The following is a 23,751-nucleotide window of genomic DNA, read 5'->3' on the forward strand; positions in this document are numbered from 1 at the left end:
ACTTTCTGGTTGAAGTCAGTTTGGGTGTTTGGAAGTCTTTACACCATGTGGGCAGGCAAAGAAAACTATGTTTTGGGAGAGCAATGGTAAAATACATTGTAGTTTCAGTATGGTGTAGCTTTATTGCTGAAGAAAGGGACCGATTGTATTTAGATATTTGAATCAGATTGGAGCAAAATATTGCAAGATGATTGAATGACAGGGCCAAATATTATTTTCACTTGATTAGCTCTCAGAAAATAGTTACAACAACAACAAAGTGGCTTGATACTTGACAAATGCAGCGTTGGGTGGATATACCACTATTCTAGGAAAATTCATGCTACAAATTATAGGCCAAACTCATGAGCCTAAAATTACTTTTTTGACATATAGATAAGAGCTCATATGTTACACTCCAGAACTGATAAGAGTTCTATACATGAGATATTGTATATCTATTCACATAAAGTTCTGTTCTTATATTTTTGTTTGTTTGATACATTTTTATAAAAAATGCTGCCATTTGGATGTCCTTGCAAGCCAAGAGACAATGTTACAAATTAATTCCAAGTAAAGCTTTTCTTAGAACACAACTAGTTCAAATCCATGTCTTATTTTCTATGTAGCTGTACATCCTGTTGCCGCCGGTGTCCTCCACGACGTTTGCGGCTGACAAAGCGACACCACAGGGTTGTGATCAGGGACAGGACCACACAGGTCAGTGCCACAAAAACACCCACCCACATCACCAACAACAGCTGCCCGCTTCCCTGCCAACGAGGAATAACAAGCATCAGACACACACCATCTAGACAGTATGAACATATCAAACACAACAGCAGCACTTAAGCACTCAACAAGCATCAAACTCCCCTAAATAATGTGACAAATGAATCAAACACTTACATTTAGTAGTTTGAAACATGAACATTTCCAGATGAGCCAAAAATAGTCTCTGACACAGATATCTGGGAATATATTTTCTCCCCCTTCAGATGTGCTACACTAGCTACATTAGGTTTCCATCCATTTGGCGACAGATTTACATGGGAATACTCTAAAATCAGCATTAAAACAATATGTGCATTTTACCACCAGAGAGGTGTTTTCATCAAATTGACTTGTTGCGGATAAAAGGCTGTGCTTGATGACATAGTGCAGATAAAAAATACCCTTTGTGGTAAAATGTCCATGTACCGAATAAAAAATATAAGTTAAATGGGTTTACATGGCATTTTCAACTCTACTGAGGGTTTTCTCACAATTTCTTTTTTGAGCTTTATAGCAAATGTGCCCACTCCGGTATTGGAACGTGCCCTTAAACCCACAGCGCTATTTGAAAGCAGCATCAAGCTCATCACCATGCACATTCACCACCCTGTGAAGTTCAACATAAACATATTTAATCTGTTGCCTAATAAACTGCATGCTTTCCCGACAAGTCGTAGTGGGAGGACCACACACGTTATAGCGTGACTCCAAGTTTACTTCCATATCATGGTTATTATATCATTATTTGGCCTTAAAAGCGTTTCCACTGACATTTCTTGCATAAATATTTTTACAGACACAAAAAGATCCCACCTTGTCTAGCGTATTTTGTTTTGTTGACATTTAGAAAGTTTTACGAAATATTTTCTGTTTCCATCAGGCCTGTCATGACTTATTTTAAGCGACATGTACTTTACTCGCAAAAAAAGGTTCGAAGGAAAACTGGTTAGTTTTCTCTTTACCTTTCTCTGATGGATTCCCTTCAGCAGAGCGAATGTGCTGAGATGGTTGCAGGAGCACACAGTGTGGGTGGAGTTTGACATCACTGAGGTGCAACCCCGCCCAGACCACACCCCCGGTCCATTCTCATCCGACCAATAAACACAGGTGGGGTCAACGTCACTGGACTAGGATACAGAGTATATGGGTTGGGGTCAATTCCATTTAGACTCAGTAAATTCGTGAAAGAATGTGACTTCATGAAAAATATATCAATGAAAAACATGTTTTACTGACAGCCAGAAACTATTAAGAAGAGACAAGTGTTACCTGCAGGTGATTGAAAGTGAGATTAACCGGTTGGGGCAGGTTTGTTGTGTTGGAGTTGCTAACGGACACCGTCGCAGCACTTGACATGAGCTGCTGGCTCTGATGAGAAGTGTTGTCCTTCAGACTATCCAGATTCTTATAGCTGAGCAGAACAACAAACGCAAACCCTGCACACAAAAAACAACACAAGAAAACATAAGGCCTGATACAAAAACATGTACAACTCACAATATCTCAAATGAATCTATCAATGTATGTCTTTAGTAATATTTGGAGCAGATGAATGGTACTGTAGGACTGCGGCTACCTGGGTAATTCTGGTCATCTCCGACCACCGTCTCCCAGGTGGTGTCAAGTTGAGTGTTCTCATTGGTCAGGCTGACTGGTCCTTTAGGTGGAGTCTTCTCTCTCCTCACCATAATCTCAACCTCTGTTTTTCAACATATTGACAAAATCAACACAGACCAAAAATCACCATTACTGAACACAATATTGCATTAATTATATTTTAAAGTTGACACAATCTAATGTGCTTGTTAGAGCTCCGTTTATGGTCAGTAAGGTGCTCAGATTGTGGTCTTCCTGTGGTACTGTAAAGTCTGCTTCCAACTCACACTCCCAAACACGTAGATCCCCTGAACACAGCTCAATCTCCAGATCCCAATCACCTGAATTCTGATCACCTGTTCACACACCTGTATATCATTATCACACACTATTTAGTTCGGTTCTTTGCACCTCATCATTGTGAGGTGTTGTTTGTTTTGTGATACACTTCTATTGGGAGCTCTGTTTTTCCCATCTGTAATTTAATCCTCCTGTGTATGATAGTGAGGCAGGAAAAAACTAACGATGCCTTTTGCCTATTCCCTGCCTGTACTTTAGCCTATCGGATTTACTCTTATCAACCTATTGCCTGATTTACTCTTATCAACCTATTGCCTGATCTCCCGGACGTTACTAGTCTTTTCCCTGCCTGTACTGTTGCCTTTTTGGATTTGTTGTGTAAGACCTTCTGCCTGCCACTGGACCCAGCTACCTGCCTCTTCCTGTGGTCCCTTACAAGGAAACACCTACTGCGCCCTGAGCTTGAAACCAGCTCTCTGTCTTCCATCGTGTTCAATAAAGGTACCTGCGAGGTGGTCAGTAAATATGTGGTCAGCGTGTGCTCAGTGTGTGTGTGTTACCTGTGAGGTTGGTCTCTATCCTGGTCATGTTCTCTGTCAGCAGTGGAGCGATCAGTCTGATCGAGATTTCAATGGTTCTCAGTAACTTAGTCACTTCACTGCTACTACGGTGACCATTGGACTGGAGGTCCAGTTGAAGAACATCCGTGGTATTAACCAGTAACTAGAGAAGAGAGACATAAGGGTTTTGTACGTGTGTGTGTGCGTTTGCATGTGTGTTTCTGTGTGGTGACTTACTGTCAAAAGCCCATCTCCAGTTGACAGCGGTCTTGTAGGTCCAGACAACGTAGAGTTGTTCAACACCAAACAGTTGTTTCTCAACAGAGACAAGAAACTATCAAAGCCTGGTAGAGTCTGGGAGGGGGGGCATGTGCATTAGTGGGAAAATGCATACAACATTTCAAGATCAAGGAAAAATATTATTTTCTCAATTAATAATTCTAAAGTAAAGCTTTACCTGTCCGGGCTGTGTTTCATACTGGTCACAATTAAGCTCTAAAGTAAAAATATGGAGACATATTACCTCTAACCATTCTACAGTACACTATGTACAGAATAAAACCTGACATAGAATGTTATGGTGCTTCAGTACAGTCAGCTAGTACATGGAAGACAGACAAAAGGTAGCCACCTTAGAGTATTTAGACAAAACCCAATACAACAACACCCAAGAGGAAATGTTTCTCACCTGCACACTGAGTTTGTCTGTTGCCGTAGTTACTGAATCCTGTGGGACACTTGCACAGGTAGCTACCCACCTGATTGACACAGATTCCCCGTTGCCCACAAAAATGTTGGTTCTCAAAACACTCATCTATGTCTGATTAGAGACAGAGAGTGGTAAAGGGAAAAGTAGTGGAGATGGAAAGATGATTAAAGATTGTATGTTGACAAAGAGGGTGATAATCCCTCACACATTAACACAGTCACACTTTAAATATGATTGTGGTGACCACCACATGATTCAAAGCCAAGCAATCTGAAGCCAAAATAGCATTGATAGTAGTCGCATCCAATGGTGTTGATGCAAGTTGAATAGCTTTTACAGATGTTCATCTCATTTATATCTACATAAGGGAGATAAGAGGTGAATTTAGAAAGAATAGATTATCCCACTAATAAACAGTATATAGTGTTGAATGTTCCCAAACAGGGTCTGTTTAATGCTGGAGATTATCAGAGGTCAACATTACTGATTAAAGCACATTCCTAAAGCAAAATACTACGCAGGAAATTATAACCATATTCTCCATCATTACCAATACAATTCAGAAACCCTGGATTGGAATACGGCTGAGAAAAGCCATTCGCACATCTAGTAACTCTTGGTCCTTGGTCCTTGAGTAGCGCTAAATGAAGACATAAAGAAAAGTTGAACTGCACACATGCATATGTTAAATCTTTTAAACAGACTCGATGTGTTGGTCAAATAAAAAGCAGAAAATTGACCGACCCACAATCAGTAGAAATAGAATGGCTCCCATGATCTCTGACAGCTGGTGAGCTAATGTCACATGTCAGCTTGGTTTTAGTTCTAAAGAATCATTTGGAGACTTCACGGATGTGCTTAGCGCAGGGAAGTAAAAATATTTCCCCATAACTAGCAACGGCATTTTCTTGTAAGTCGAAAACAAAGAGGAACTGACTGTGTGGCAAGAGAAGACCATTTGCATAACAATTCCCATCAGGTTGATTAGTCTAGTTCTGCGTAGACCACGTCCATGAGTTCCATCCCTGAATTAGACTCTAGTGTAGAGGGTCTATCTCCAAGATCAGACATACGAGGACACATTGATCTAAAACACCAACATGCACAGTATAGACTCTTAACAACAGGGCCACATTAACCAGCTGCCTTACGAAGAAGCAGACTTAGAATCCATATTTCACTCTGAAGCACTGCTACGTATCTTTTTCTCTCCTTTTCAAAATGTCTTGCTCTTGATTTCTTTTGAAGATGTCTGACCTTTATGCTCATTTTAAAAGTTACTGCAGCAGCATTTCCAGTAACTTTCACATTCTCACTTGCTCTATCAGCATTGACGGGGAAGGGGTTTGAATGCTTAACATTTAGTGTAATCACAAAGACACAAAAATGAAGAGGGTCTCTGGGTTTTTCTTCAAGTGGTGGTGGGACTATTTGTCCATGAAATCAATAATTTTTCTGACGAAATCCTAGCGAATTCTCCCTCCATAGCCGAAGCATCCTAATACATTGAAAGGCTACATTATCTAGATTTATGTTAGCTCAAAAGGTAGGTCAATTAACCAATGAAGAGAGAAGTTTCAAGAGCTATTGAGAATGAGAGATATCAAAGTCATGATAATGATGGCAAACGCATTTGTGTGATAAACAGCCTGTTGGAAAATTAAGAAGCAACTATGATCAAATGGTGGGAGACTTTAGATTTACGATATTAATATCACTCACACTATGTTCCTTCAAGATGATCAACGATAAGTTTCAGGGCAGACATACATTTCTCAAGTCTGGCTGACACAAAACGCGAAGTCTTCCTGACAAAGCTATCTCTCTCTGTGCACTTGTCGTCACTAGTTACTACAGCCACAAAGTCATAAACCCCGCTTATTTCTAAAATGTCTCTTCTTAATTCAAATTTGATTTGAAACATAACCCTAAACACTCATGCCTAACCTTAAATTAAGACCAAAAAGCTTATTTTTGGGGGGATGGGGGATTTTTATGATACAGCCCAGGTTTGGAACGCTCTTTCTTATTGGTCTATTAACTAATTTACTGCCTGGTGATGTCACCAACAAGCCAAAACTTCATCCTACCAAAACAGACTGACATTTCAAACAGCTCTTACACTAAAAGGGCATTATCATAATGTCCACAATTTCACAGTCTTATTCCAACCTCAAAGTGTTTCAATATACATAAAACTCAGGAAATCATGTTCTTGGCTGCACTGGGCCTTTAAGTCAGTTTGGGTGTTTGGAAGTCTTTACACCATGTGGGCAGTTCTGTAGGCCTAGCCTAATGAGAGGCAAAAAAAACTATGTTTTGGGTGAGCAATGATCTAATTCATTGTACTTTCAGTATGATGTCGTGCTTTATTTCTGAAGAAACGGACAACTCATACTTAGATATTTATATTAGAATGGAGGAAATAATAACCGCTAATACCCCTTACCGGCAGCACTTATAATGGAAGAGAGAGAGACAGGAATGCCGCAGCATAGACGGGAAACTGGTTAGCCTGCACACTGGAATAGAGAGGAAAACCCTATTATATAGAGGGTGACTAGTCTTAATATGTCAACACTGAAAGTTCTTGGCCTGTTTTGTACGGAGTAAAAAGCTTTCAATGGTTTTTGACTCAACTTGACTGTATATATTTGTTAATCTCCAACTCTCTTGGCAGAGGTTAAGCCAGACTGGAGTTTAATGTTCCACTGGTAAATGACTCTGTCTCTCCATGTCATGTTCCAGTATTTATAATGTGAACTCACAGATAGTGGGTTCATAGTGAGAGAAATGTTCCTTGTTTCTTTTTTGTGGGGTTCCTTCCTATGTGACGTAATCCCTAATGTTTTGCTGTAACACAAGGCTTAAAGGACGACTGTACTTCCTGATTTGGCCTCGTTTTGAGGATAACTCATTAAGAAATGCTAGCAGCCATGACTGAAGCTAAACAATAGTTGTCTTAAGGATGTGGTTTGATGTGGGTGTGTTATGTTTCCATATCGTACCTTGGCTGGTTTTGTTATTTGTCCCTCCTGAGTCACTGTAGCAACAACATAGCCACTAGTCTGAATTAATCTAAGATAAATCAAGAAATCTGTAATTAATTTAGACGTTTTTGCCGAGGTCTTAGTCGCGCAATTGGACATCTAGGTAAGATGTTTGGTCTGGCTGCATGCTCAGAACTGATTTCTGAGAACAATAACATGTCTACAACGTCATCATCTGCAAGCTGTCAAACTATTGTAAATAAAGCACGAGCTACACACTGTTTGTCAGTGCCCAAAATCACTTGTTAACTAACTAAATTCCAACTCTGTGTTTGTTAATGAAGCTAGCAAGTAGTAGCTAGCAGGCACATTGAGCAGCCAGGCCACAATCAGCTGATCAAGTCACTGGCGAGTGGAGACGTGTGTGCTTCGTTGCTGTTTAGTTTTTACAACTTTCTCATTATCTATTACCAGAGTGTGAGTCTGTCTGGCAGTGTTTCACAGAGAAAAAAACTGTCACGGGAGACACAAGATGCTCACGAATGGGTTTTGGAATATTGACAAGATGCAGTTGGGATACAAGTTCAAATCAAATGTATTTGTCACACATACACATGGTTAGCAGATGTTAATGCGAGTGTAGCGAAATGCTTGTGCTTCTAGTTCCGACAATGCAGTAATAACCAACTAGTAATCTAACCTAACAATTCCACAACTACTACCTTATCCACACAAGTGTAAAGGGATAAAGAATATGTACATAAAGATATATGAATGAGTGATGGTACAGAACGGCATAGGCAAGATGCAGTAGATGGTATCGGGTACAGTATATACATATGAGATGAGTAATGTAGGGTATGTAAACATAAAAGTGCATAGTTAAAAGTGGCTAGTGATACATGTATTACATAAAGATGGCAAGATGCAGTAGAGGATATAGAGTACAGTATATACATATACATTATATTAAGTGGCATTGTTTAAAGTGGCTAGTGATACATTTTTGATCAATTTCCATCCATTTCCATTATTAGAGTGAGCTGGAGTTGAGTCAGTATGTTGGCAGCAGCCACTCGATGTTAGTGGTGGCAGTTTAACAGTCTGATGGCCTTGAGATAGAAGCTGTTTTTCAGTCTCTCGGTCCCTGCTTTGATGCACCTGTACTGACCTCGCCTTCTGGATGATAACGGGGTGAACAGGCAGTGGCTCGGGTGGTTGTTGTCCTTGATGATCTTTATGGCCTTCCTGTGACATCGGGTGGTGTAGGTGTCCTGGAGGGCAGGTAGTTTGCCCCCAGTGATGCGTTGTGCAGACCTCACTACCCTCTGGAGAGCCTTACGGTTGTGGGCGGAGCAGTTGCCGTACCAGGCGGTGATACAGCCCGACAGGATGCTCTCGATTGTGCATCTGTAGAAATTTGTGAGTGCTTTTGGTGACAAGACGAATTTCTTCAGCCTCCTGAGGTTGAAGAGGCACTGCTGCGCCTTCTTCACAACGCTGTCTGTGTGGGTGGACCAATTCAGTTTGTCCGTGATGTGTACCCCGAGGAACTTAAAACTTACTACCCTCTCCACGACTGTCCCGTCAATGTGGATAGGGGGGTGCTCCCTCTGCTGTTTCCTGAAGTCCACAATCATCTCCTTTGTTCACTCTGATCGTATCAATTCTAATCTTGCCGAAAAAAGTGGCAGACTCGAGTGATTGACACTTTAAAAAACATCAGCAAGTGGCCACTCCATAAAGGGCTTAGGGCCAAGGGTTATTCCAACATAACATTGGGGACGTGTTGTTTTATGTAAACAAGTCGGAGGCGCTGCGTAAAGGGCAGATCTGCTGTCTGGAGATTCTGGCTGCTATCTAGAACCTAAAAGTGTTCTTTGGCTGTCCCCATGGGAGAACCATTTGGAGAACCCTGTCATAACTCTCCTGTGACGATCTGAAGGATCAGGTTACAGTGGATCCGCCTTACAGCGTGCTCTCTCTCATAGAGGGGGACAGTCATGTCGAGTGTGTTTCATTTGGTGATCTCATGAAGGACAGGAAACGCACATAACTGTATCTCTAAAAGTGTACATTTCCCAGCTGTCAGGTTTACATATAAATATTGTGAAACGTATGTGATTAAACATGACACTCTTTGTGAAAAGATGTAATGTGATGTTAACCTTCTAAATGAGAGTATGGATTTTCATATAAAGTTTAACTAGTCAGTGGCCACACCCCCGTGAGCCCAAACATCACATTAGGCATCATCGAACCGCCCCTTCTTCCACAGAGTATAAAACCACTTCCTACAAAATGTACATAAAGTCAGAGAACGCCAGGACGGAGTCCCCACGTTGGAATGGCTACAATTCTATAGGCCATCAGACCAGAAAATATGGAGATGACACTACCTGTTGAAATGGTTAGGCACTACAACTCTACCAAAGGATAAGACCATACAGCGTGGAGCATTGACTACACAGCTGGAAATGGTTAAATTCTGAGACTATCAATTCACTGTAGAATTAAGAAATCCTAGGCCGTCGAACTACCAGTCTGCAGCTGGAAATGTACGAAGCCTAGGACAAGAATAACAACACCACCGAAACATCTATTCTATGCGACAACCATGGGTACGCCTGACGTATCCATTATGAACACAACCAGAGACTTTCTGTCGATTGACTCTCCAGCAGACGGACCGGTGACCACAGAGAGACAGCCAGACATACACCAGTATATATGTCAATTGCAATTTATTTTCGAATGAGCAGTCGTTCATGTAAGGTAGTAGCAATATCTATGAGTGTAGTTATCAGCTATGAGTTTCCCGCTCTTGAGCGGTCCACACCCCCTTTCCTTTATCTACCAAGCCATCATATCTGTTTCGTCCGCTGGGGACTTTGTCTTTGTATCATGTAGTAACCCTTGTATAACTAATTGTGTGTGTGATTATGTATTTCTGTGATTATTTAGTTAGTTAGTAAATAAATAATTAAGCCAATTTGTAAATCGCTGATTCATCATTTAGGCTAGGGTTCATGCAGATATCCAAGGGTTTGTGACATTCAGTAATGAGAACTGATGAGGTACAATACATTAATGAGAATTACTTATCAATAAGATATGAAAATATCTGAAGAGTCAATTTGGGAAATAGAGACTCAATAAACATTTTCCAGGGGTGCCCCGACTTCCTAGTTAATTAAAGTTTACATGATTAGTTTAATCACGTAATAATAATTACACATAGAGAATTGATTTGATAAAATAACACACATCTTCACATTTAATGACAGTCACAGACACGACAACCCTTTTTGGTTCTAGGTAGAACCCTTTTGGTTCCAGGTAGAAAGAAGAACCCTTTTCACAAAGTGTTCAACCTGGAACCTAAAAGGGTCCTCCTATGGGAACACCGCAAGAACCCTTTTGGAACCGTTTTCTCTAAGAGTGTATGATTGGATAGAGTGCACGGAGCTGATAAAGCGCAACCACCACAGCTGCTTCTCTCGTGTTAGTGTGTAACTGTGGAGCTGTCCACTGTAACAGTGGAGTTGTCCTGTGATAAGTTCCCTCATGCCAGTGAGCTTCCCATCGAGTGGGAGAACAACAAAGAGTCTTTACAGGTCTACATGGAGCAGGTTGGTCCATCAATAGTGTCTAGTGCAGTTTAAACACAACACGATGGTGTTGTTTATCCTAACTCTATATTTTTGCTTTGTATTGAAGGTCCATAGAGGACGCAAGGGTGTAATCAGAGACAAATACACAGAGGCTGCCATTGAGGATGCTATAATCAACGTGGATGCCATAGACCACCATATTAGATCAGATGGGCTCCCTCCCTCCTCACATGCAATTTTTTTTATGTCAGTAAATGATACAAGAAAACCTAAAAATGATGCTGTCAAATTGCCCCTAGGTGGCACTACAGGAATATGTTATGAAATTAGTAGGCCAAAGAAGCCAACCACTTACCAGTAGCCATTTTGTGTCCTGCCCTTACTGTAGTACCTGACGGGGACTACTGGCGCCTGCTGAACCCGGGTGAGTACGAGGTCACGGTGAGTGCCGAGGGCTATAACCCTTCCACACATACCTGCCGTGTGATGTACAACCACTACCCCACCATCTGTGACTTCCGCCTCACAAAACCCCCCAAGCAGAGGCTGAAGGAGATCCCGTCCAAGGGAGGCAAGCTCTCCAAAGCCCTGCAGCTGAGGCTGCAACAACTGCGTCTGTGCAAACTGCATGCCAGCACTAAAGCCATCAACTAGCGGCGGCTAGCAGGAAGGCACAGGGATCGTGATTTTGAACAATCACAGACCACTTTGTCTGGAGGGTTGTTGTATTTCATTGGCTCTTGTTAGGGCACTTTCTGGTTGAAGTCAGTTTGGGTGTTTGGAAGTCTTTACACCATGTGGGCAGGCAAAAAAAAATATGTTTTGGGAGAGCAATGGTAAAATACATTGTAGTTTCAGTATGGTGTAGCTTTGTTGCTGAAGAAAGGGACCGATTGTATTTAGATATTTGAATCAGATTGGAGCAAAATATTAGCTCTCAGAAAATAGTTACAACAACAACAAAGTGGCTTGATACTTGACAAATGCAGCGTTGGATGGATATACCACTATTCTAGGAAAATTCATGCTACAAATTATAGGCCAAACTCATGAGCCTAAAATGACTTTTTTGACATATAGATAAGAGCTCATATGTTACACTCCAGAACTGATAAGAGTTCTATACATGAGATATTGTATATCTATTCACATAAAGTTCTGTTCTTATATTTTTGTTTGTTTGATACATTTTTATAATACTTAATTAAATAAAAAATGCTGCAATTTGGATGTCCTTGCAAGCCAAGAGACAATGTTACAAATTAATTCCAAGTAAAGCTTTTCTTAGAACACAACTAGTTCAAATCCATGTCTTATTTTCTATGTAGCTGTACATCCTGTTGCCGCCGGTGTCCTCCACGACGTTTGCGGCTGACAAAGCGACACCAGAGGGTTGTGATCAGGGACAGGACCACACAGGTCAGTGCCACAAAAACACCCACCCACATCACCAACGACAGCTGCCCGCTTCCCTGCCAACGAGGAATAACAAGCATCAGACACACACCATCTAGACAATATGAACATATCAAACACAACAGCAGCACTTAAGCACTCAACAAGCATCAAACTCCCCTAAATAATGTGACAAATGAATCAAACACTTACATTTAGTAGTTTGAAACATGAACATTTCCAGATGAGCCAAAAATAGTCTCTGACACAGATATCTGGGAATATATTTTCTCCCCCTTCAGATGTGCTACACTAGCTACAGTAGGTTTCCATCCATTTGGCGACAGATTTACATGGGAATACTCTAAAATCAGCATTAAAACAATATGTGCATTTTACCACCAGAGAGGTGTTTTCATCAAATTGACTTGTTGCGAATAAAAGGCTGTGCTTGATGACATAGTGCAGATAAAAATACCCTTTGTGGTAAAATGTCCATGTACCGAATAAAAAATATAAGTTAAATGGGTTTACATGGCATTTTCAACTCTACTGAGGGTTTTCTCACAATTTCTTTTTTGAGCTTTATAGCAAATGTGCCCACTCCGGTATTGGAACGTGCCCTTAAACCCACAGCGCTATTTGAAAGCAGCATCAAGCTCATCACCATGCACATTCACCACCCTGTGAAGTTCAACATAAACATATTTAATCTGTTGCCTAATAAACTGCATGCTTTCCCGACAAGTCGTAGTGGGAGGACCACACACGTTATAGCGTGACTCCAAGTTTACTTCCATATCATGGTTATTATATCATTATTTGGCCTTAAAAGCGTTTCCACTGACATTTCTTGCATAAATATTTTTACAGACACAAAAGATCCCACATTGTCTAGCGTATTTTGTTTTGTTGACATTTAGAAAGTTTTACGAAATATTTTCTGTTTCCATCAGGCCTGTCATGACTTATTTTAAGCGACATGTACTTTACTCGCAAAAAAAGGTTAGAAGGAAAACTGGTTAGTTTTCTCTTTACCTTTCTCTGATGGATTCCCTTCAGCAGAGCGAATGTGCTGAGATGGTTGCAGGAGCACATAGTGTGGGTGGAGTTTGACATCACTGAGGTGCAACCCCGCCCAGACCACACCCCCGGTCCATTCTCATCCGACCAATAAACACAGGTGGGGTCAACGTCACTGGACTAGGATACAGAGTATATGGGTTGGGGTCAATTCCATTTAGACTCAGTAAATTCGTGAAAGAATGTGACTTCATGAGAAATATATCAATGAAAAACATGTTTTACTGACAGCCAGAAACTATTAAGAAGAGACAAGTGTTACCTGCAGGTGATTGAAAGTGAGATTAACCGGTTGGGGCAGGTTTGTTGTGTTGGAGTTGCTAACGGACACCGTTGCAGCACTTGACATGAGCTGCTGGCTCTGATGAGAAGTGTTGTCCTTCAGACTATCCAGATTCTTATAGCTGAGCAGAACAACAAACGCAAACCCTGCACACAAAAAACAACACAAGAAAACATAAGGCCTGATACAAAAACATGTACAACTCACAATATCTCAAGTGAATCTATCAATGTATGTCTTTAGTAATATTTGGAGCAGATGATTGGTACTGTAGGACTGCGGCTACCTGGGTAATTCTGGTCATCTCCGACCACCGTCTCCCAGGTGGTGTCAAGTTGAGTGTTCTCATTGGTCAGGCTGACTGGTCCTTTAGGTGGAGTCTTCTCTCTCCTCACCATAATCTCAACCTCTGTTTTTCAACATATTGACAAAATCAACACAGACCAAAAATCACCATTACTGAACACAATATTGCATTAATTATATTTTAAAGTTGACACAATCTAATGTGCTTGTTAGAGCTCCGTTTATGGTCAGTAAGGTGCTCAGATTGTGGTCTTCCTGTGGTACTGTAAAGTCTGCTTCCAACTCACACTCCCAAACACGTAGATCCCCTGATAGCAGCTCACTTTCCAGCTCACACTCTCAAACACGTAGATCCCCTGAACACAGCTCAATCTCCAGATCCCAATCACCTGAATTCTGATCACCTGTTCACACACCTGTATATCATTATCACACACTATTTAGTTCAGTTCTTTGCACCTCATCATTGTGAGGTGTTGTTTGTTTTGTGATACACTTCTATTGGGAGCTCTGTTTTTTTCCATCTGTAATTTAATCCTCCTGTGTATGATAGTGAGGCAGGAAAAAACTAACGATGCCTTTTGCCTATTCCCTGCCTGTAATTTAGCCTATCGGATTTACTCTTATCAACCTATTGCCTGATCTCCCGGACGTTACTAGTCTTTTCCCTGCCTGTACTGTTGCCTTTTTGGATTTGTTGTGTAAGACCTTCTGCCTGCCACTGGACCCAGCTACCTGCCTCTTCCTGTGGTCCCTTACAAGGAAACACCCTGCGCTTGAAACCAGCTCTCTGTCTTCCATCGTGTTCAATAAAGGTACCTGCGAGGTGGTCAGTAAATATGTGGTCAGCGTGTGCTCAGTGTGTGTGTGTTACCTGTGAGGTTGGTCTCTATCCTGGTCATGTTCTCTGTCAGCAGTGGAGCGATCAGTCTGATCGAGATTTCAATGGTTCTCAGTAACTTAGTCACTTAGTCACTTCACTGCTACTACGGTGACCATTGGACTGGAGGTCCAGTTGAAGAACATCTGTGGTATTAACCAGTAACTAGAGAAGAGAGACATAAGGGTTTTGTACGTGTGTGTGTGCGTTTGCATGTGTGTTTCTGTGTGGTGTCTTACTGTCAAAAGCCCATCTCCAGTTGACAGCGGTCTTGTAGGTCCAGACAACGTAGAGTTGTTCAACACCAAACAGTTGTTTCTCAACAGAGACAAGAAACTATCAAAGCCTGGTAGAGTCTGGGAGGGGGGGCATGTGCATTAGTGGGAAAATGCATACAACATTTCAAGAAAATGGAAAAATACCCTTTTCTCAATTAATAATTCTAAAGTAAAGCTTTACCTGTCCGGGCTGTGTTTCATACTGGTCACAATTAAGCTCTAAAGTAAAAATATGGAGACATATTACCTCTAACCATTCTACAGTACACTATGTACAGAATAAAACCTGACATAGAATGTTATGGTGCTTCAGTACAGTCAGCTAGTACATGGAAGACAGACAAAAGGTAGCCACCTTAGAGTATTTAGACAAAACCCAATACAACAACACCCAAGAGGAAATGTTTCTCACCTGCACACTGAGTTTGTCTGTTGCCGTAGTTACTGAATCCTGTGGGACACTTGCACAGGTAGCTACCCACCTGATTGACACAGATTCCCCGTTGCCCACAAAAATGTTGGTTCTCAAAACACTCATCTATGTCTGATTAGAGAAAGAGAGTGGTAAAGGGAAAAGTAGTGGAGATGGAAAGATGATTAAAGATTGTATGTTGACAAAGAGGGTGATAATCCCTCACACATTAACACAGTCACACTTTAAATATGATTGTGGTGACCACCACATGATTCAAAGCCAAGCAATCTGAAGCCAAAATAGCATTGATAGTAGTCGCATCCAATGGTGTTGATGCAAGTTGAATAGCTTTTACAGATGTTCATCTCATTTATATCTACATAAGGGAGATAAGAGGTGAATTTAGAAAGAATAGATTATCCCACTAATAAACAGTATATAGTGTTGAATGTTCCCAAACAGGGTCTGTTTAATGCTGGAGATTATCAGAGGTCAACATTACTGATTAAAGCACATTCCTAAAGCAAAATACTACGCAGGAAATTATAACCATATTCTCCATCATTACCAATACAATTCAGAAACCCTGGATTGGAATACGGTTGAGAAAAGCCATTCGCACATCTAGTAACTCTTGGTCCTTGAGTAGCGCTAAATGAAGACATAAAGACAAGTTGAACTGCACACATGCATATGTTAAATCTTTTAAACAGACTCGATGTGTTGGTCAAATAAAAAGCAGGAAATTGACCGACCTACAATCAGTATAAATAGAATGGCTCCCATGATCTGACAGCTGGTGAGCTAATGTCACATGTCAGCTTGGTTTTAGTTCTAAAGAATCATTTGGCGACCTCACGGATGTGCTTAGCGCAGGGAAGTAAAAATATTTCCCATAACTAGCAACGGCATTTTCTTGTAAGTCGAAAACAAAGAGGAACTGACTGTGTGGCAAGAGAAGACCATTTGCATAACAATTCCCATCAGGTTGATTAGTCTAGTTCTGCGTAGACCACGTCCATGAGTTCCATCCCTGAATTAGACTCTAGTGTAGAGGGTCTATCTCCAAGATCAGACATACGAGGACACATTGATCTAAAACACCAACATGCACAGTATAGACTCTTAACAACAGGGCTACATTAACCAGCTGCCTTACGAAGAAGCAGACTTAGAATCCATATTTCACTCTGAAGCACTGCTACGTATCTTTCTCTCCTTTTCAAAATGTCTTGCTCTTGATTTCTTTTGAAGATGTCTGACCTTTATGCTCATTTTAAAAGTTACCGCAGCAGCATTTCCTGTAACTTTCACAATCTCACTTCCTCTATCAGCATTGACGGGGAAGGGGGTTGAATGCTTAACATTTAGTGTAATCACAAAGACACAAAAATGAAGAGGGTTTCTGGGGTTTTTCTTCAAGTGGTGGTGGGACTATTTGTCCATGAAATCAATAATTTTTCTGACGAATTCCTAGTGAATTCTCCCCCCATAGCCGAAGCATCCTAATACATTGAAAGGCTACATTATCTAGATTTATGTTAGCTCAAAAGGTAGGTCAATTAACCAATGAAGAGAGAAGTTTCAAGAGCTATTGAGAATGAGAGATATCAAAGTCATGATAATGATGGCAAACGCATTTGTGTGATAAACAGCCTGTTGGAAAATTAAGAAGCAACTATGATCAAATGGTGGGAGACTTTAGATTTACGATATTAATATCACTCACACTATGTTCCTTCATGATGATCAACGATAAGTTTCAGGGCAGACATACATTTCTCAAGTCTGGCTGACACAAAACGCGAAGTCTTCCTGACAAAGCTATCTCTCTCTGTGCACTTGTCGTCACTAGTTACTACAGCCACAAAGTCATAAACCCCGCTTATTTCTAAAATGTCTCTCTTAATTAAAATTTGATTTGAAACATAACCCTAAACACTCATGCCTAACCTTAAATTAAGACCAAAAAGCTTATTTTTGGGGGGATGGGGGATTTTTATGATACAGCCCAGGTTTGGAACGCTCTTTCTTATTGGTCTATTAACTAATTTATTGCCTGGTGATGTCACCAGCAAGCCAAAAGTTCATCCTACCAAAACAGACTGACATTTCAAACAGCTCTTACACTAAAAGGGCATTATCATAATGTCCACAATTTCACAGTCTTATTCCAACCTCAAAGTGTTTCAATATACATAAAACTCAGGAAATCATGTTCTTGACTGCACTGGGCCTTTAAGTCAGTTTGGGTGTTTGGAAGTCTTTACACCATGTGGGCAGTTCTGTAGGCCTAGCCTAATGAGAGGCAAAAAAAACTATGTTTTGGGTGAGCAATGATCAAATTCATTGTACTTTCAGTATGATGTCGTGCTTTATTTCTGAAGAAACGGACAACTCATACTTAGATATTTATAGTTAGAATGGAGGAAATAATAGCGAGATGATTTTTGAATTTAAATACCTTCTCAAGCACTGTAAAATAAACAGGAAAAATACTACTTTCACTTAAAATAACTCAGTTACAACAACAACAACCAAGTGGCATAATACTGGACAAATGCAGCGTTGAGTGGATATACCACTATTCTTATCTTTACTAATTACAGACCACGTTTATGAGACTAAAATGACTTAACTATGTTGCCATAGAGATCAGACCTCATCTGTTACACTCCAGAACTGATAAGAGTTCTATACATGAGATCTTGTATATCTATTAACATAAAGTTCTGTTCTTATATTTTTGTTTGTTTGATACATTTTTATAATACTTAATTAAATAAAAAATGCTGCCATTTGGATGTCCTTGCAAGCCAAGAGACAATATTACAAATTAATTCCAAGTAAAGCTTTTCTTAGAACACAACTAGTTCAAATCCATGTCTTATTTTCTATGTAGCTGTACATCCTGTTGCCGCCGGTGTCCTCCACGACGTTTGCGGCTGACAAAGCGACACCAGAGGGTTGTGATCAGGGACAGGACCACACAGGTCAGTGCCACAAAAACACCCACCCACATCACCAACGACAGCTGCCCGCTTCCCTGCCGAAGAGGAATAACAAGCATCAGACACACACCATCTAGACAATACGAACATATCAAACACACAGCCGAGCCTCCAAAAGAACATCAGCACTTAAGCACTCAACAAGCATCAAACTCCCCTAAATAATGTGAGAAATGAATCAAACACTTACACTTAGTAGTTTAAAACATGAACATTTCCAGATGAGCCAAAGATAGACTCTGACACAGATATCTGGGAATATATTTTCTCCCCCTTCAGATGTGCTACACTAGCTACAGTAGGTTTCCATCCATTTGGCGACAGATTTACATGGGAATACTCTAAAATCAGCATTAAAACAATATGTGCATTTTCCCACCAGAGAGGTGTTTTCATCAAATTGACTTGTTGCGAATAAAAGGCTGTGCTTGATGACATAGTGCAGATAAAAATACCCTTTGCGGTAAAATGTCCATGTACCGAATAAAAAATACAAGTTAAATGGGTTTAGATGGCATTTTCAACTCTGAGGGTTTTCTCACAATTATTTTTTTGCACTTTATAGCAAATGTGCCCACTCCGGTATTGGAACGTGCCCTTAAACCCACAGCGCTATTTGAAAGCAGCATCAAGCTCATCACCATGCACATGTAACAGTTTAACTTTAGTCCGTCCCCTCGCGAACCAGGGACCCTCTGCACACATCAACAACAGTCACCCACGAAGCATCGTTACCCATCGCTCCACAAAAGCCGCGGCCCTTGCAGAGCAAGGGGAACCACTACTTCAAGGTCTCAGAGCAAGTGACGTCACCGATTGAAAGGCTATTAGCGCACACCACCGCTAACTAGCTAGCCATTTCACATCCGTTACACACATTCACCACCCCAGGAAGTTCAACATAAACATATTTAATTTGTTGCCTAATAAACTGCATGCTTTCCAGACAAGTCGTAGTGGGAGGACCACACACGTCATAGCGTGACTCCAAGTTTACTTTCATATCATGTTTATTATATCATTATTTGGCCTTAAATGCGTTTCCACTGACATTTCTTGCATAAATATTTTTACAGACACAAAAAGATCCCACCTTGTCTAGCGTATTTTGTTTTCTTGACATTTAGAAAGTTTTCCAAAATATTTTCTGTTTCCATCAGGCCTGTCATGACATTTTTCATCCGACATGTACTTTACTCGCATAAAAAGGTTGGATGGAAAACTGGTTAGTGTTCTCTTTACCTTTCTCTGATGGATTCCCTTCAGCATTGCGAATGTGCTGAGATGGTTGCAGGAGCACACTGTTTGGTTGGAGTTTGACATCACTGAGGTGCAACCCCGCCCAGACCACACCCCCGGTCCATTCTCATCCGACCAATAAACACAGGTGGGGTCAACGTCACTGGACTAGGATACAGAGTATATGGGTTGGGGTCAATTCCATTTAGACTCAGTAAATTCAGGAAAGAATGTGACTTAATGGAAAATATATCAATGAAAAACATGTTTTACTAACAGTCAGAAAATATTAATTAGAGACACAAGTGTTACCTGCAGGTGATTGAAGGTGAGATTAACCTGTTGGGGCAGGTTTGTTGTGTTGGAGTTGCTAACGGACACCGTCGCAGCACTTGACATGAGCTGCTGGCTCTGATGAGAAGTGCTGTCCTTCAGACTATCCAGATTCTTATAGCTGAGCAGAATGACAAACGCAAACCCTGCACACAAAAACAACACAAGAAAACATAAGGCCTGATACAAAAACATGTACAACTCACAATATCTCAATGTGTGCCGTTTAATAATATTTGGAGCAGATGATTGGTACTGTAGGACTGCGGCTACCTGGGTAATTCTGGTCATCTCCGACTACCGTCTCCCAGGTGGTGTCAAGTTGAGTGTTCTCATTGGTCAGGCTGACTGGTCCTTTAGGTGAAGTCTTGTCTCTCCTCACCATAATCTCAACCTCTGTTTTTCAACATATTGACATAATCAACACAGACCAGAAATCACCATTACTGAAAGAACACAGTATTGCATTAATTATATTTTAATGTTGACACGATGTAATGTGCTCGTTAGAGCTCCGTTTATGATCAGTATGGTGTTCAGATTGTAGTACCTGCAAGGTGGTTAGTAAATGGGAAAGGGGGATACCTAGTCAGTTGTCCAACTGATTGTATTCAACTGAATTGTGTCTTCTTCATTTAAACCAACCCCTCTGAATCAGAGAGGTGCGGGCGGCTGCCTTAAATCGACATCCACGTCTTCGGCATCCAGAGAACAGTGGGTTAACTGCCTTGCTCAGGGGCAGAATGACAGATTTTTACCTTGTCAGCTCGGGGATTCGATCCAGCAACCTTCCGGTTACTGGTCCAACGTTCTCACCGTCAGGCTACCTGCCGCCCCATTGTAAATATGTGCTCAGTGTGTGTGTGTTACCTGTGTGGTTGGTCTCTATCCTGGTCACGTTCTCTGTCAGCAGTGGAGCGATCAGTCTGATCGAGATTTCAATGGTTCTCAGTAACTTAGTCACTTCACTGCTACTACGGTGACCATTGGACTGGAGGTCCAGTTGAAGAACATCCGTGGTATTAACCAGTAACTAGAGAAGAGAGACATAAGGGTTTTGTACGTGTGTGTGTGTGTGCGTTTGCATGTGTGTTTCTGTGTGGTGACTTACTGTCAAAAGCACATCTCCAGTTGGCAGCGGTCTTGTAGGTCCAGACAACGTAGAGTTGTTCAACACCAAACAGTTGTTTCTCAACAGAGACAAGAAACTATCAAAGCCTGGTAGAGTCTGGGAGGAAAATGCATAAAAACATTTCAAGATCAAGGAAAAATACCCTTTTCTCAATTAATAATGTAATAATTCAAAAGTAAAGCTTTACCTGTCCAGGCTGTGTTTCGTACTGGTCACAATTAAGCTCTAAAGTAAAAACATGCAGACATTTTTATCTCAATACCCTTCTACAGTACACTATGTACAGACCTGTCCATGATAAAGGAGTACATCATGGACGACAGGTGGAATGGTGCTTGTTTCTCACCTACACACTTCGTTTGGTTTTTGCCAAAGTTAGTAAATCCAGCAGGACACTGGCACCAGTAACTGCCATTCAGGTTTTGACAGATGCCCCCCTTTCCACATACTCCGTCTGTATTACACTCGTCAATGTCTGAAAGAGGAAGAGAGAGATGGCGAATTAAGGGAGAGAGGATGAAAGTGTGGGATGACAAGGAAAGGACGTCACACACAAACATTTTACCAGTGATATTCTCAGGCTCTAATCTAAACCCAGGAAGACACAGTATTAAACATCCTGCGGTGTTGACGCATGTTCAATTGTCCCCACAGACGAGGAGCATGTCTATACACTCGTTGATATCTAAATAATGTTGATGAGTCCAAGTGTAAGAGGGTATGCTTTCACCTGCATCACCGAAATGGTACCTTTTCGGTGGCGCAGCTGGCTAGTGTGTTGTCAAGCAGACAGTTATGTGTGTTTGTTAATCAGAGGATAATTAGTTTGAGCCAGGGACAGTAAAGCAGGCACAGTGAAGCCTGTTACACAAGGAGTAAATACAAGTTGAAACAGAATATTTTGGGTCAGTCAAAATAACAAAACATTGGATGGGACAATCAGAAGACTCAAGAAGAATTGTGTTTCTCTCACCTACACACAAAGTTTGTCTGTCGCCAGAGTTCCTAAATCCATTGGGACACTGGCACAGGTAGCTACCCTCCTGATTAAGACAGGTTCCCCATTTCCCACAAATATTTGGGATCTCAACACACTTGTCTTTCTCTGAAAGAGAAAGCGTTTGTGTTGTCAAGCAGACAGTTGTGTGTTTGTTAATCAGAGGATAATTAGTTTGAGCCAGGGACAGTAAAGCAGGCACAGTGAAGCCTGTTACACAAGGAGTAAATACAAGTTGAAACAGAATATTTTGGGTCAGTCAAAATAACAAAACATTGGATGGGACAATCAGAAGACTCAAGAAGAATTGTGTTTCTCTCACCTACACACGGAGTTTGTCTGTCGCCAGAGTTCCTAAATCCATTGGGACAATGGCACAGGTAGCTACAACCCTGATTACGACAGGTTCCCGATTTCCCACAAATATCTGGGAACTTAACACACTCGTCTATGTCTGAAAGAGAAAGCGTGTGGTGAGGATGAAGTGGAGATGGAGAGATGAGTGTCTGATTATAAGGATGATACTAAAGACACAGAATTCTTACCCAAGCATTGTTGAGTGGCACCAGTAGTCAATAAACCCAGAAAAACACACACAGTAGTACCTAAAAAATACATAAATTCTAAAAGCTTTAACAGGAGCAAGGTATTGTGTTTCATTTGAAAACAGCATAACATTTTGTAAAAGCAGAATATTTCAGGTCATCCCACCCCCTTAACCTTTGACCTCCTAACAGCTAATTCCATGGGTGAAAGCACATGATAGTGTTGAAGCAAGCTGAATTGTCCCCACAGCGAGTGAGTTGTTACTGCACTCGTCGATATCTAAATGACACAACATATACAAAAGAATGTTCTGATACGTGTAATGTTACATGTCCATTTAAATGCACTGGTTTTGGCTAGTCCTGTTTACATACGATTGACTCTCAAACTCAAGGTAGCCATAAGAGTATTGATTCAAAGCTCTATACATCAGAGGAAAATAATGATTAAAGTTATGACAGAGATCATATTTAATTCACAATAAATACATATTTTCTGAATAAAGACCCCCCTTAAAGTGAATGGTGTTGAATGTTCTTGCGCAAGGTCTGGTTAAGGCTGGAGAATGAACAAATGAGCCATGTATAAATTGCTGATATAGGTGAATATTACTGATCAACCTAACAATACAATACAAAAAATTAAGTCTAAAACCTTCACATTCAGTCTTCATCATCACAAATAGCATAACACAAAATCCCCTTAGCTTCAGCCCCACCTTTCTGTGGCGCTCCATGACCATAGACCTTGAGAAGCGCTAAATGAAGACATAAAAGAAAGGTTGAACTGCACACATACATATAATAAATATATAGCTTTTTAACAGACTCAGTGATGATATGTTGGTTAAATAAAAAGCTGAACATTTACTGACCCAGAATCAGGAGAAATATAATTTCTCCCATGCTCTCTGACAGGCGGTGAGTTAATGTCAAACACCAGCTTGGCTTTAATTCTAAATAATGATTTGATAACATCACGCATGTGGTCAGCACAGTGAAGCAATAACAGTTCATCTTAACTAGCAACGTCTTTCTCTTTAAATAGCATCCGCCCCTAAAAACCAGCTTCTCATTTAGAAAACAGCCTATGTAGCATCGACATGAGTCCAAAACGTATTCTTCACTGTCAAAATTGACTGCCAAGTGTAAATAGGATAATTTGTCATAAAGTCAGTCTTTGACTGAGTTTTGTGAGATTGTGGTCGTGACTACTGCATTACAACATAAATGAAGGTTGGGTTTGTTGAAATGGAGTGTAATGGATGGAATGGAGTGAATGGAATATTATCAAACCCATGAAAACCATGTTTTTTATACCATTCCATTTAC

General features: G+C 40.8%; 3 protein-coding genes across 6 annotated transcripts; all 3 read right to left on the minus strand.

The window, feature by feature from the left end:
- Positions 1-102: 102 nt before the first annotated feature.
- Positions 103-11,215, minus strand: LOC139574360 (adhesion G protein-coupled receptor E1-like). 2 transcript variants are annotated; one of them, XM_071398865.1, is made up of 10 exons: positions 10,878-11,215; positions 4,469-4,558; positions 3,898-4,029; positions 3,667-3,704; positions 3,447-3,563; positions 3,210-3,372; positions 2,330-2,452; positions 2,023-2,189; positions 1,716-1,880; positions 103-752 (listed from the first exon to the last, which is right to left on the minus strand). In XM_071398865.1, the coding sequence occupies exons 1-10, from the start codon at positions 10,885-10,887 to the stop codon at positions 594-596; spliced, it is 1,164 nt and encodes a 387-aa protein (XP_071254966.1). In that variant the 5' UTR covers positions 10,888-11,215; the 3' UTR covers positions 103-593. The 2 variants fall into 2 exon arrangements, with proteins under 2 accessions (XP_071254966.1, XP_071254965.1); XM_071398864.1 differs by lacking the exon at positions 10,878-11,215 and adding an exon at positions 4,663-5,206.
- Positions 11,216-11,359: 144 nt separating this feature from the next.
- LOC139574361 (adhesion G protein-coupled receptor E3-like) lies at positions 11,360-17,364 on the minus strand. Of its 3 annotated transcripts, XM_071398867.1 has the most exons (10): positions 15,918-17,364; positions 15,731-15,813; positions 15,160-15,291; positions 14,929-14,966; positions 14,709-14,825; positions 14,464-14,634; positions 13,570-13,692; positions 13,263-13,429; positions 12,956-13,120; positions 11,692-11,994 (listed from the first exon to the last, which is right to left on the minus strand). In XM_071398867.1, exons 6-10 carry the CDS (start codon positions 14,489-14,491, stop codon positions 11,836-11,838), a joined length of 642 nt encoding a protein of 213 aa, XP_071254968.1. In that variant the 5' UTR covers positions 14,492-14,634; positions 14,709-14,825; positions 14,929-14,966; positions 15,160-15,291; positions 15,731-15,813; positions 15,918-17,364; the 3' UTR covers positions 11,692-11,835. The 3 variants fall into 3 exon arrangements, with proteins under 3 accessions (XP_071254969.1, XP_071254968.1, XP_071254967.1); XM_071398866.1 differs by having other exon boundaries at positions 15,160-17,364; XM_071398868.1 differs by lacking the exons at positions 14,464-14,634; positions 14,709-14,825; positions 14,929-14,966; ... (1 more) ...; positions 15,731-15,813; positions 15,918-17,364 and adding an exon at positions 13,877-13,993 and having other exon boundaries at positions 11,360-11,994.
- Positions 17,365-17,511: 147 nt separating this feature from the next.
- Positions 17,512-23,484, minus strand: LOC139574359 (adhesion G protein-coupled receptor E5-like). The gene is made up of 13 exons (XM_071398863.1): positions 23,295-23,484; positions 23,139-23,177; positions 22,420-22,479; positions 22,197-22,328; positions 21,851-21,982; positions 21,224-21,352; positions 21,065-21,102; positions 20,857-20,973; positions 20,616-20,778; positions 20,019-20,141; positions 19,725-19,891; positions 19,416-19,580; positions 17,512-18,208 (listed from the first exon to the last, which is right to left on the minus strand). The coding sequence occupies exons 1-13, from the start codon at positions 23,434-23,436 to the stop codon at positions 18,050-18,052; spliced, it is 1,566 nt and encodes a 521-aa protein (XP_071254964.1). The 5' UTR covers positions 23,437-23,484; the 3' UTR covers positions 17,512-18,049.
- Positions 23,485-23,751: the final 267 nt, after the last annotated feature.

The sequence above is a fragment of the Salvelinus alpinus genome, chromosome 4 (assembly GCF_045679555.1).
Source record: "Salvelinus alpinus chromosome 4, SLU_Salpinus.1, whole genome shotgun sequence".
Classification (NCBI taxonomy): domain Eukaryota; kingdom Metazoa; phylum Chordata; class Actinopteri; order Salmoniformes; family Salmonidae; genus Salvelinus; species Salvelinus alpinus.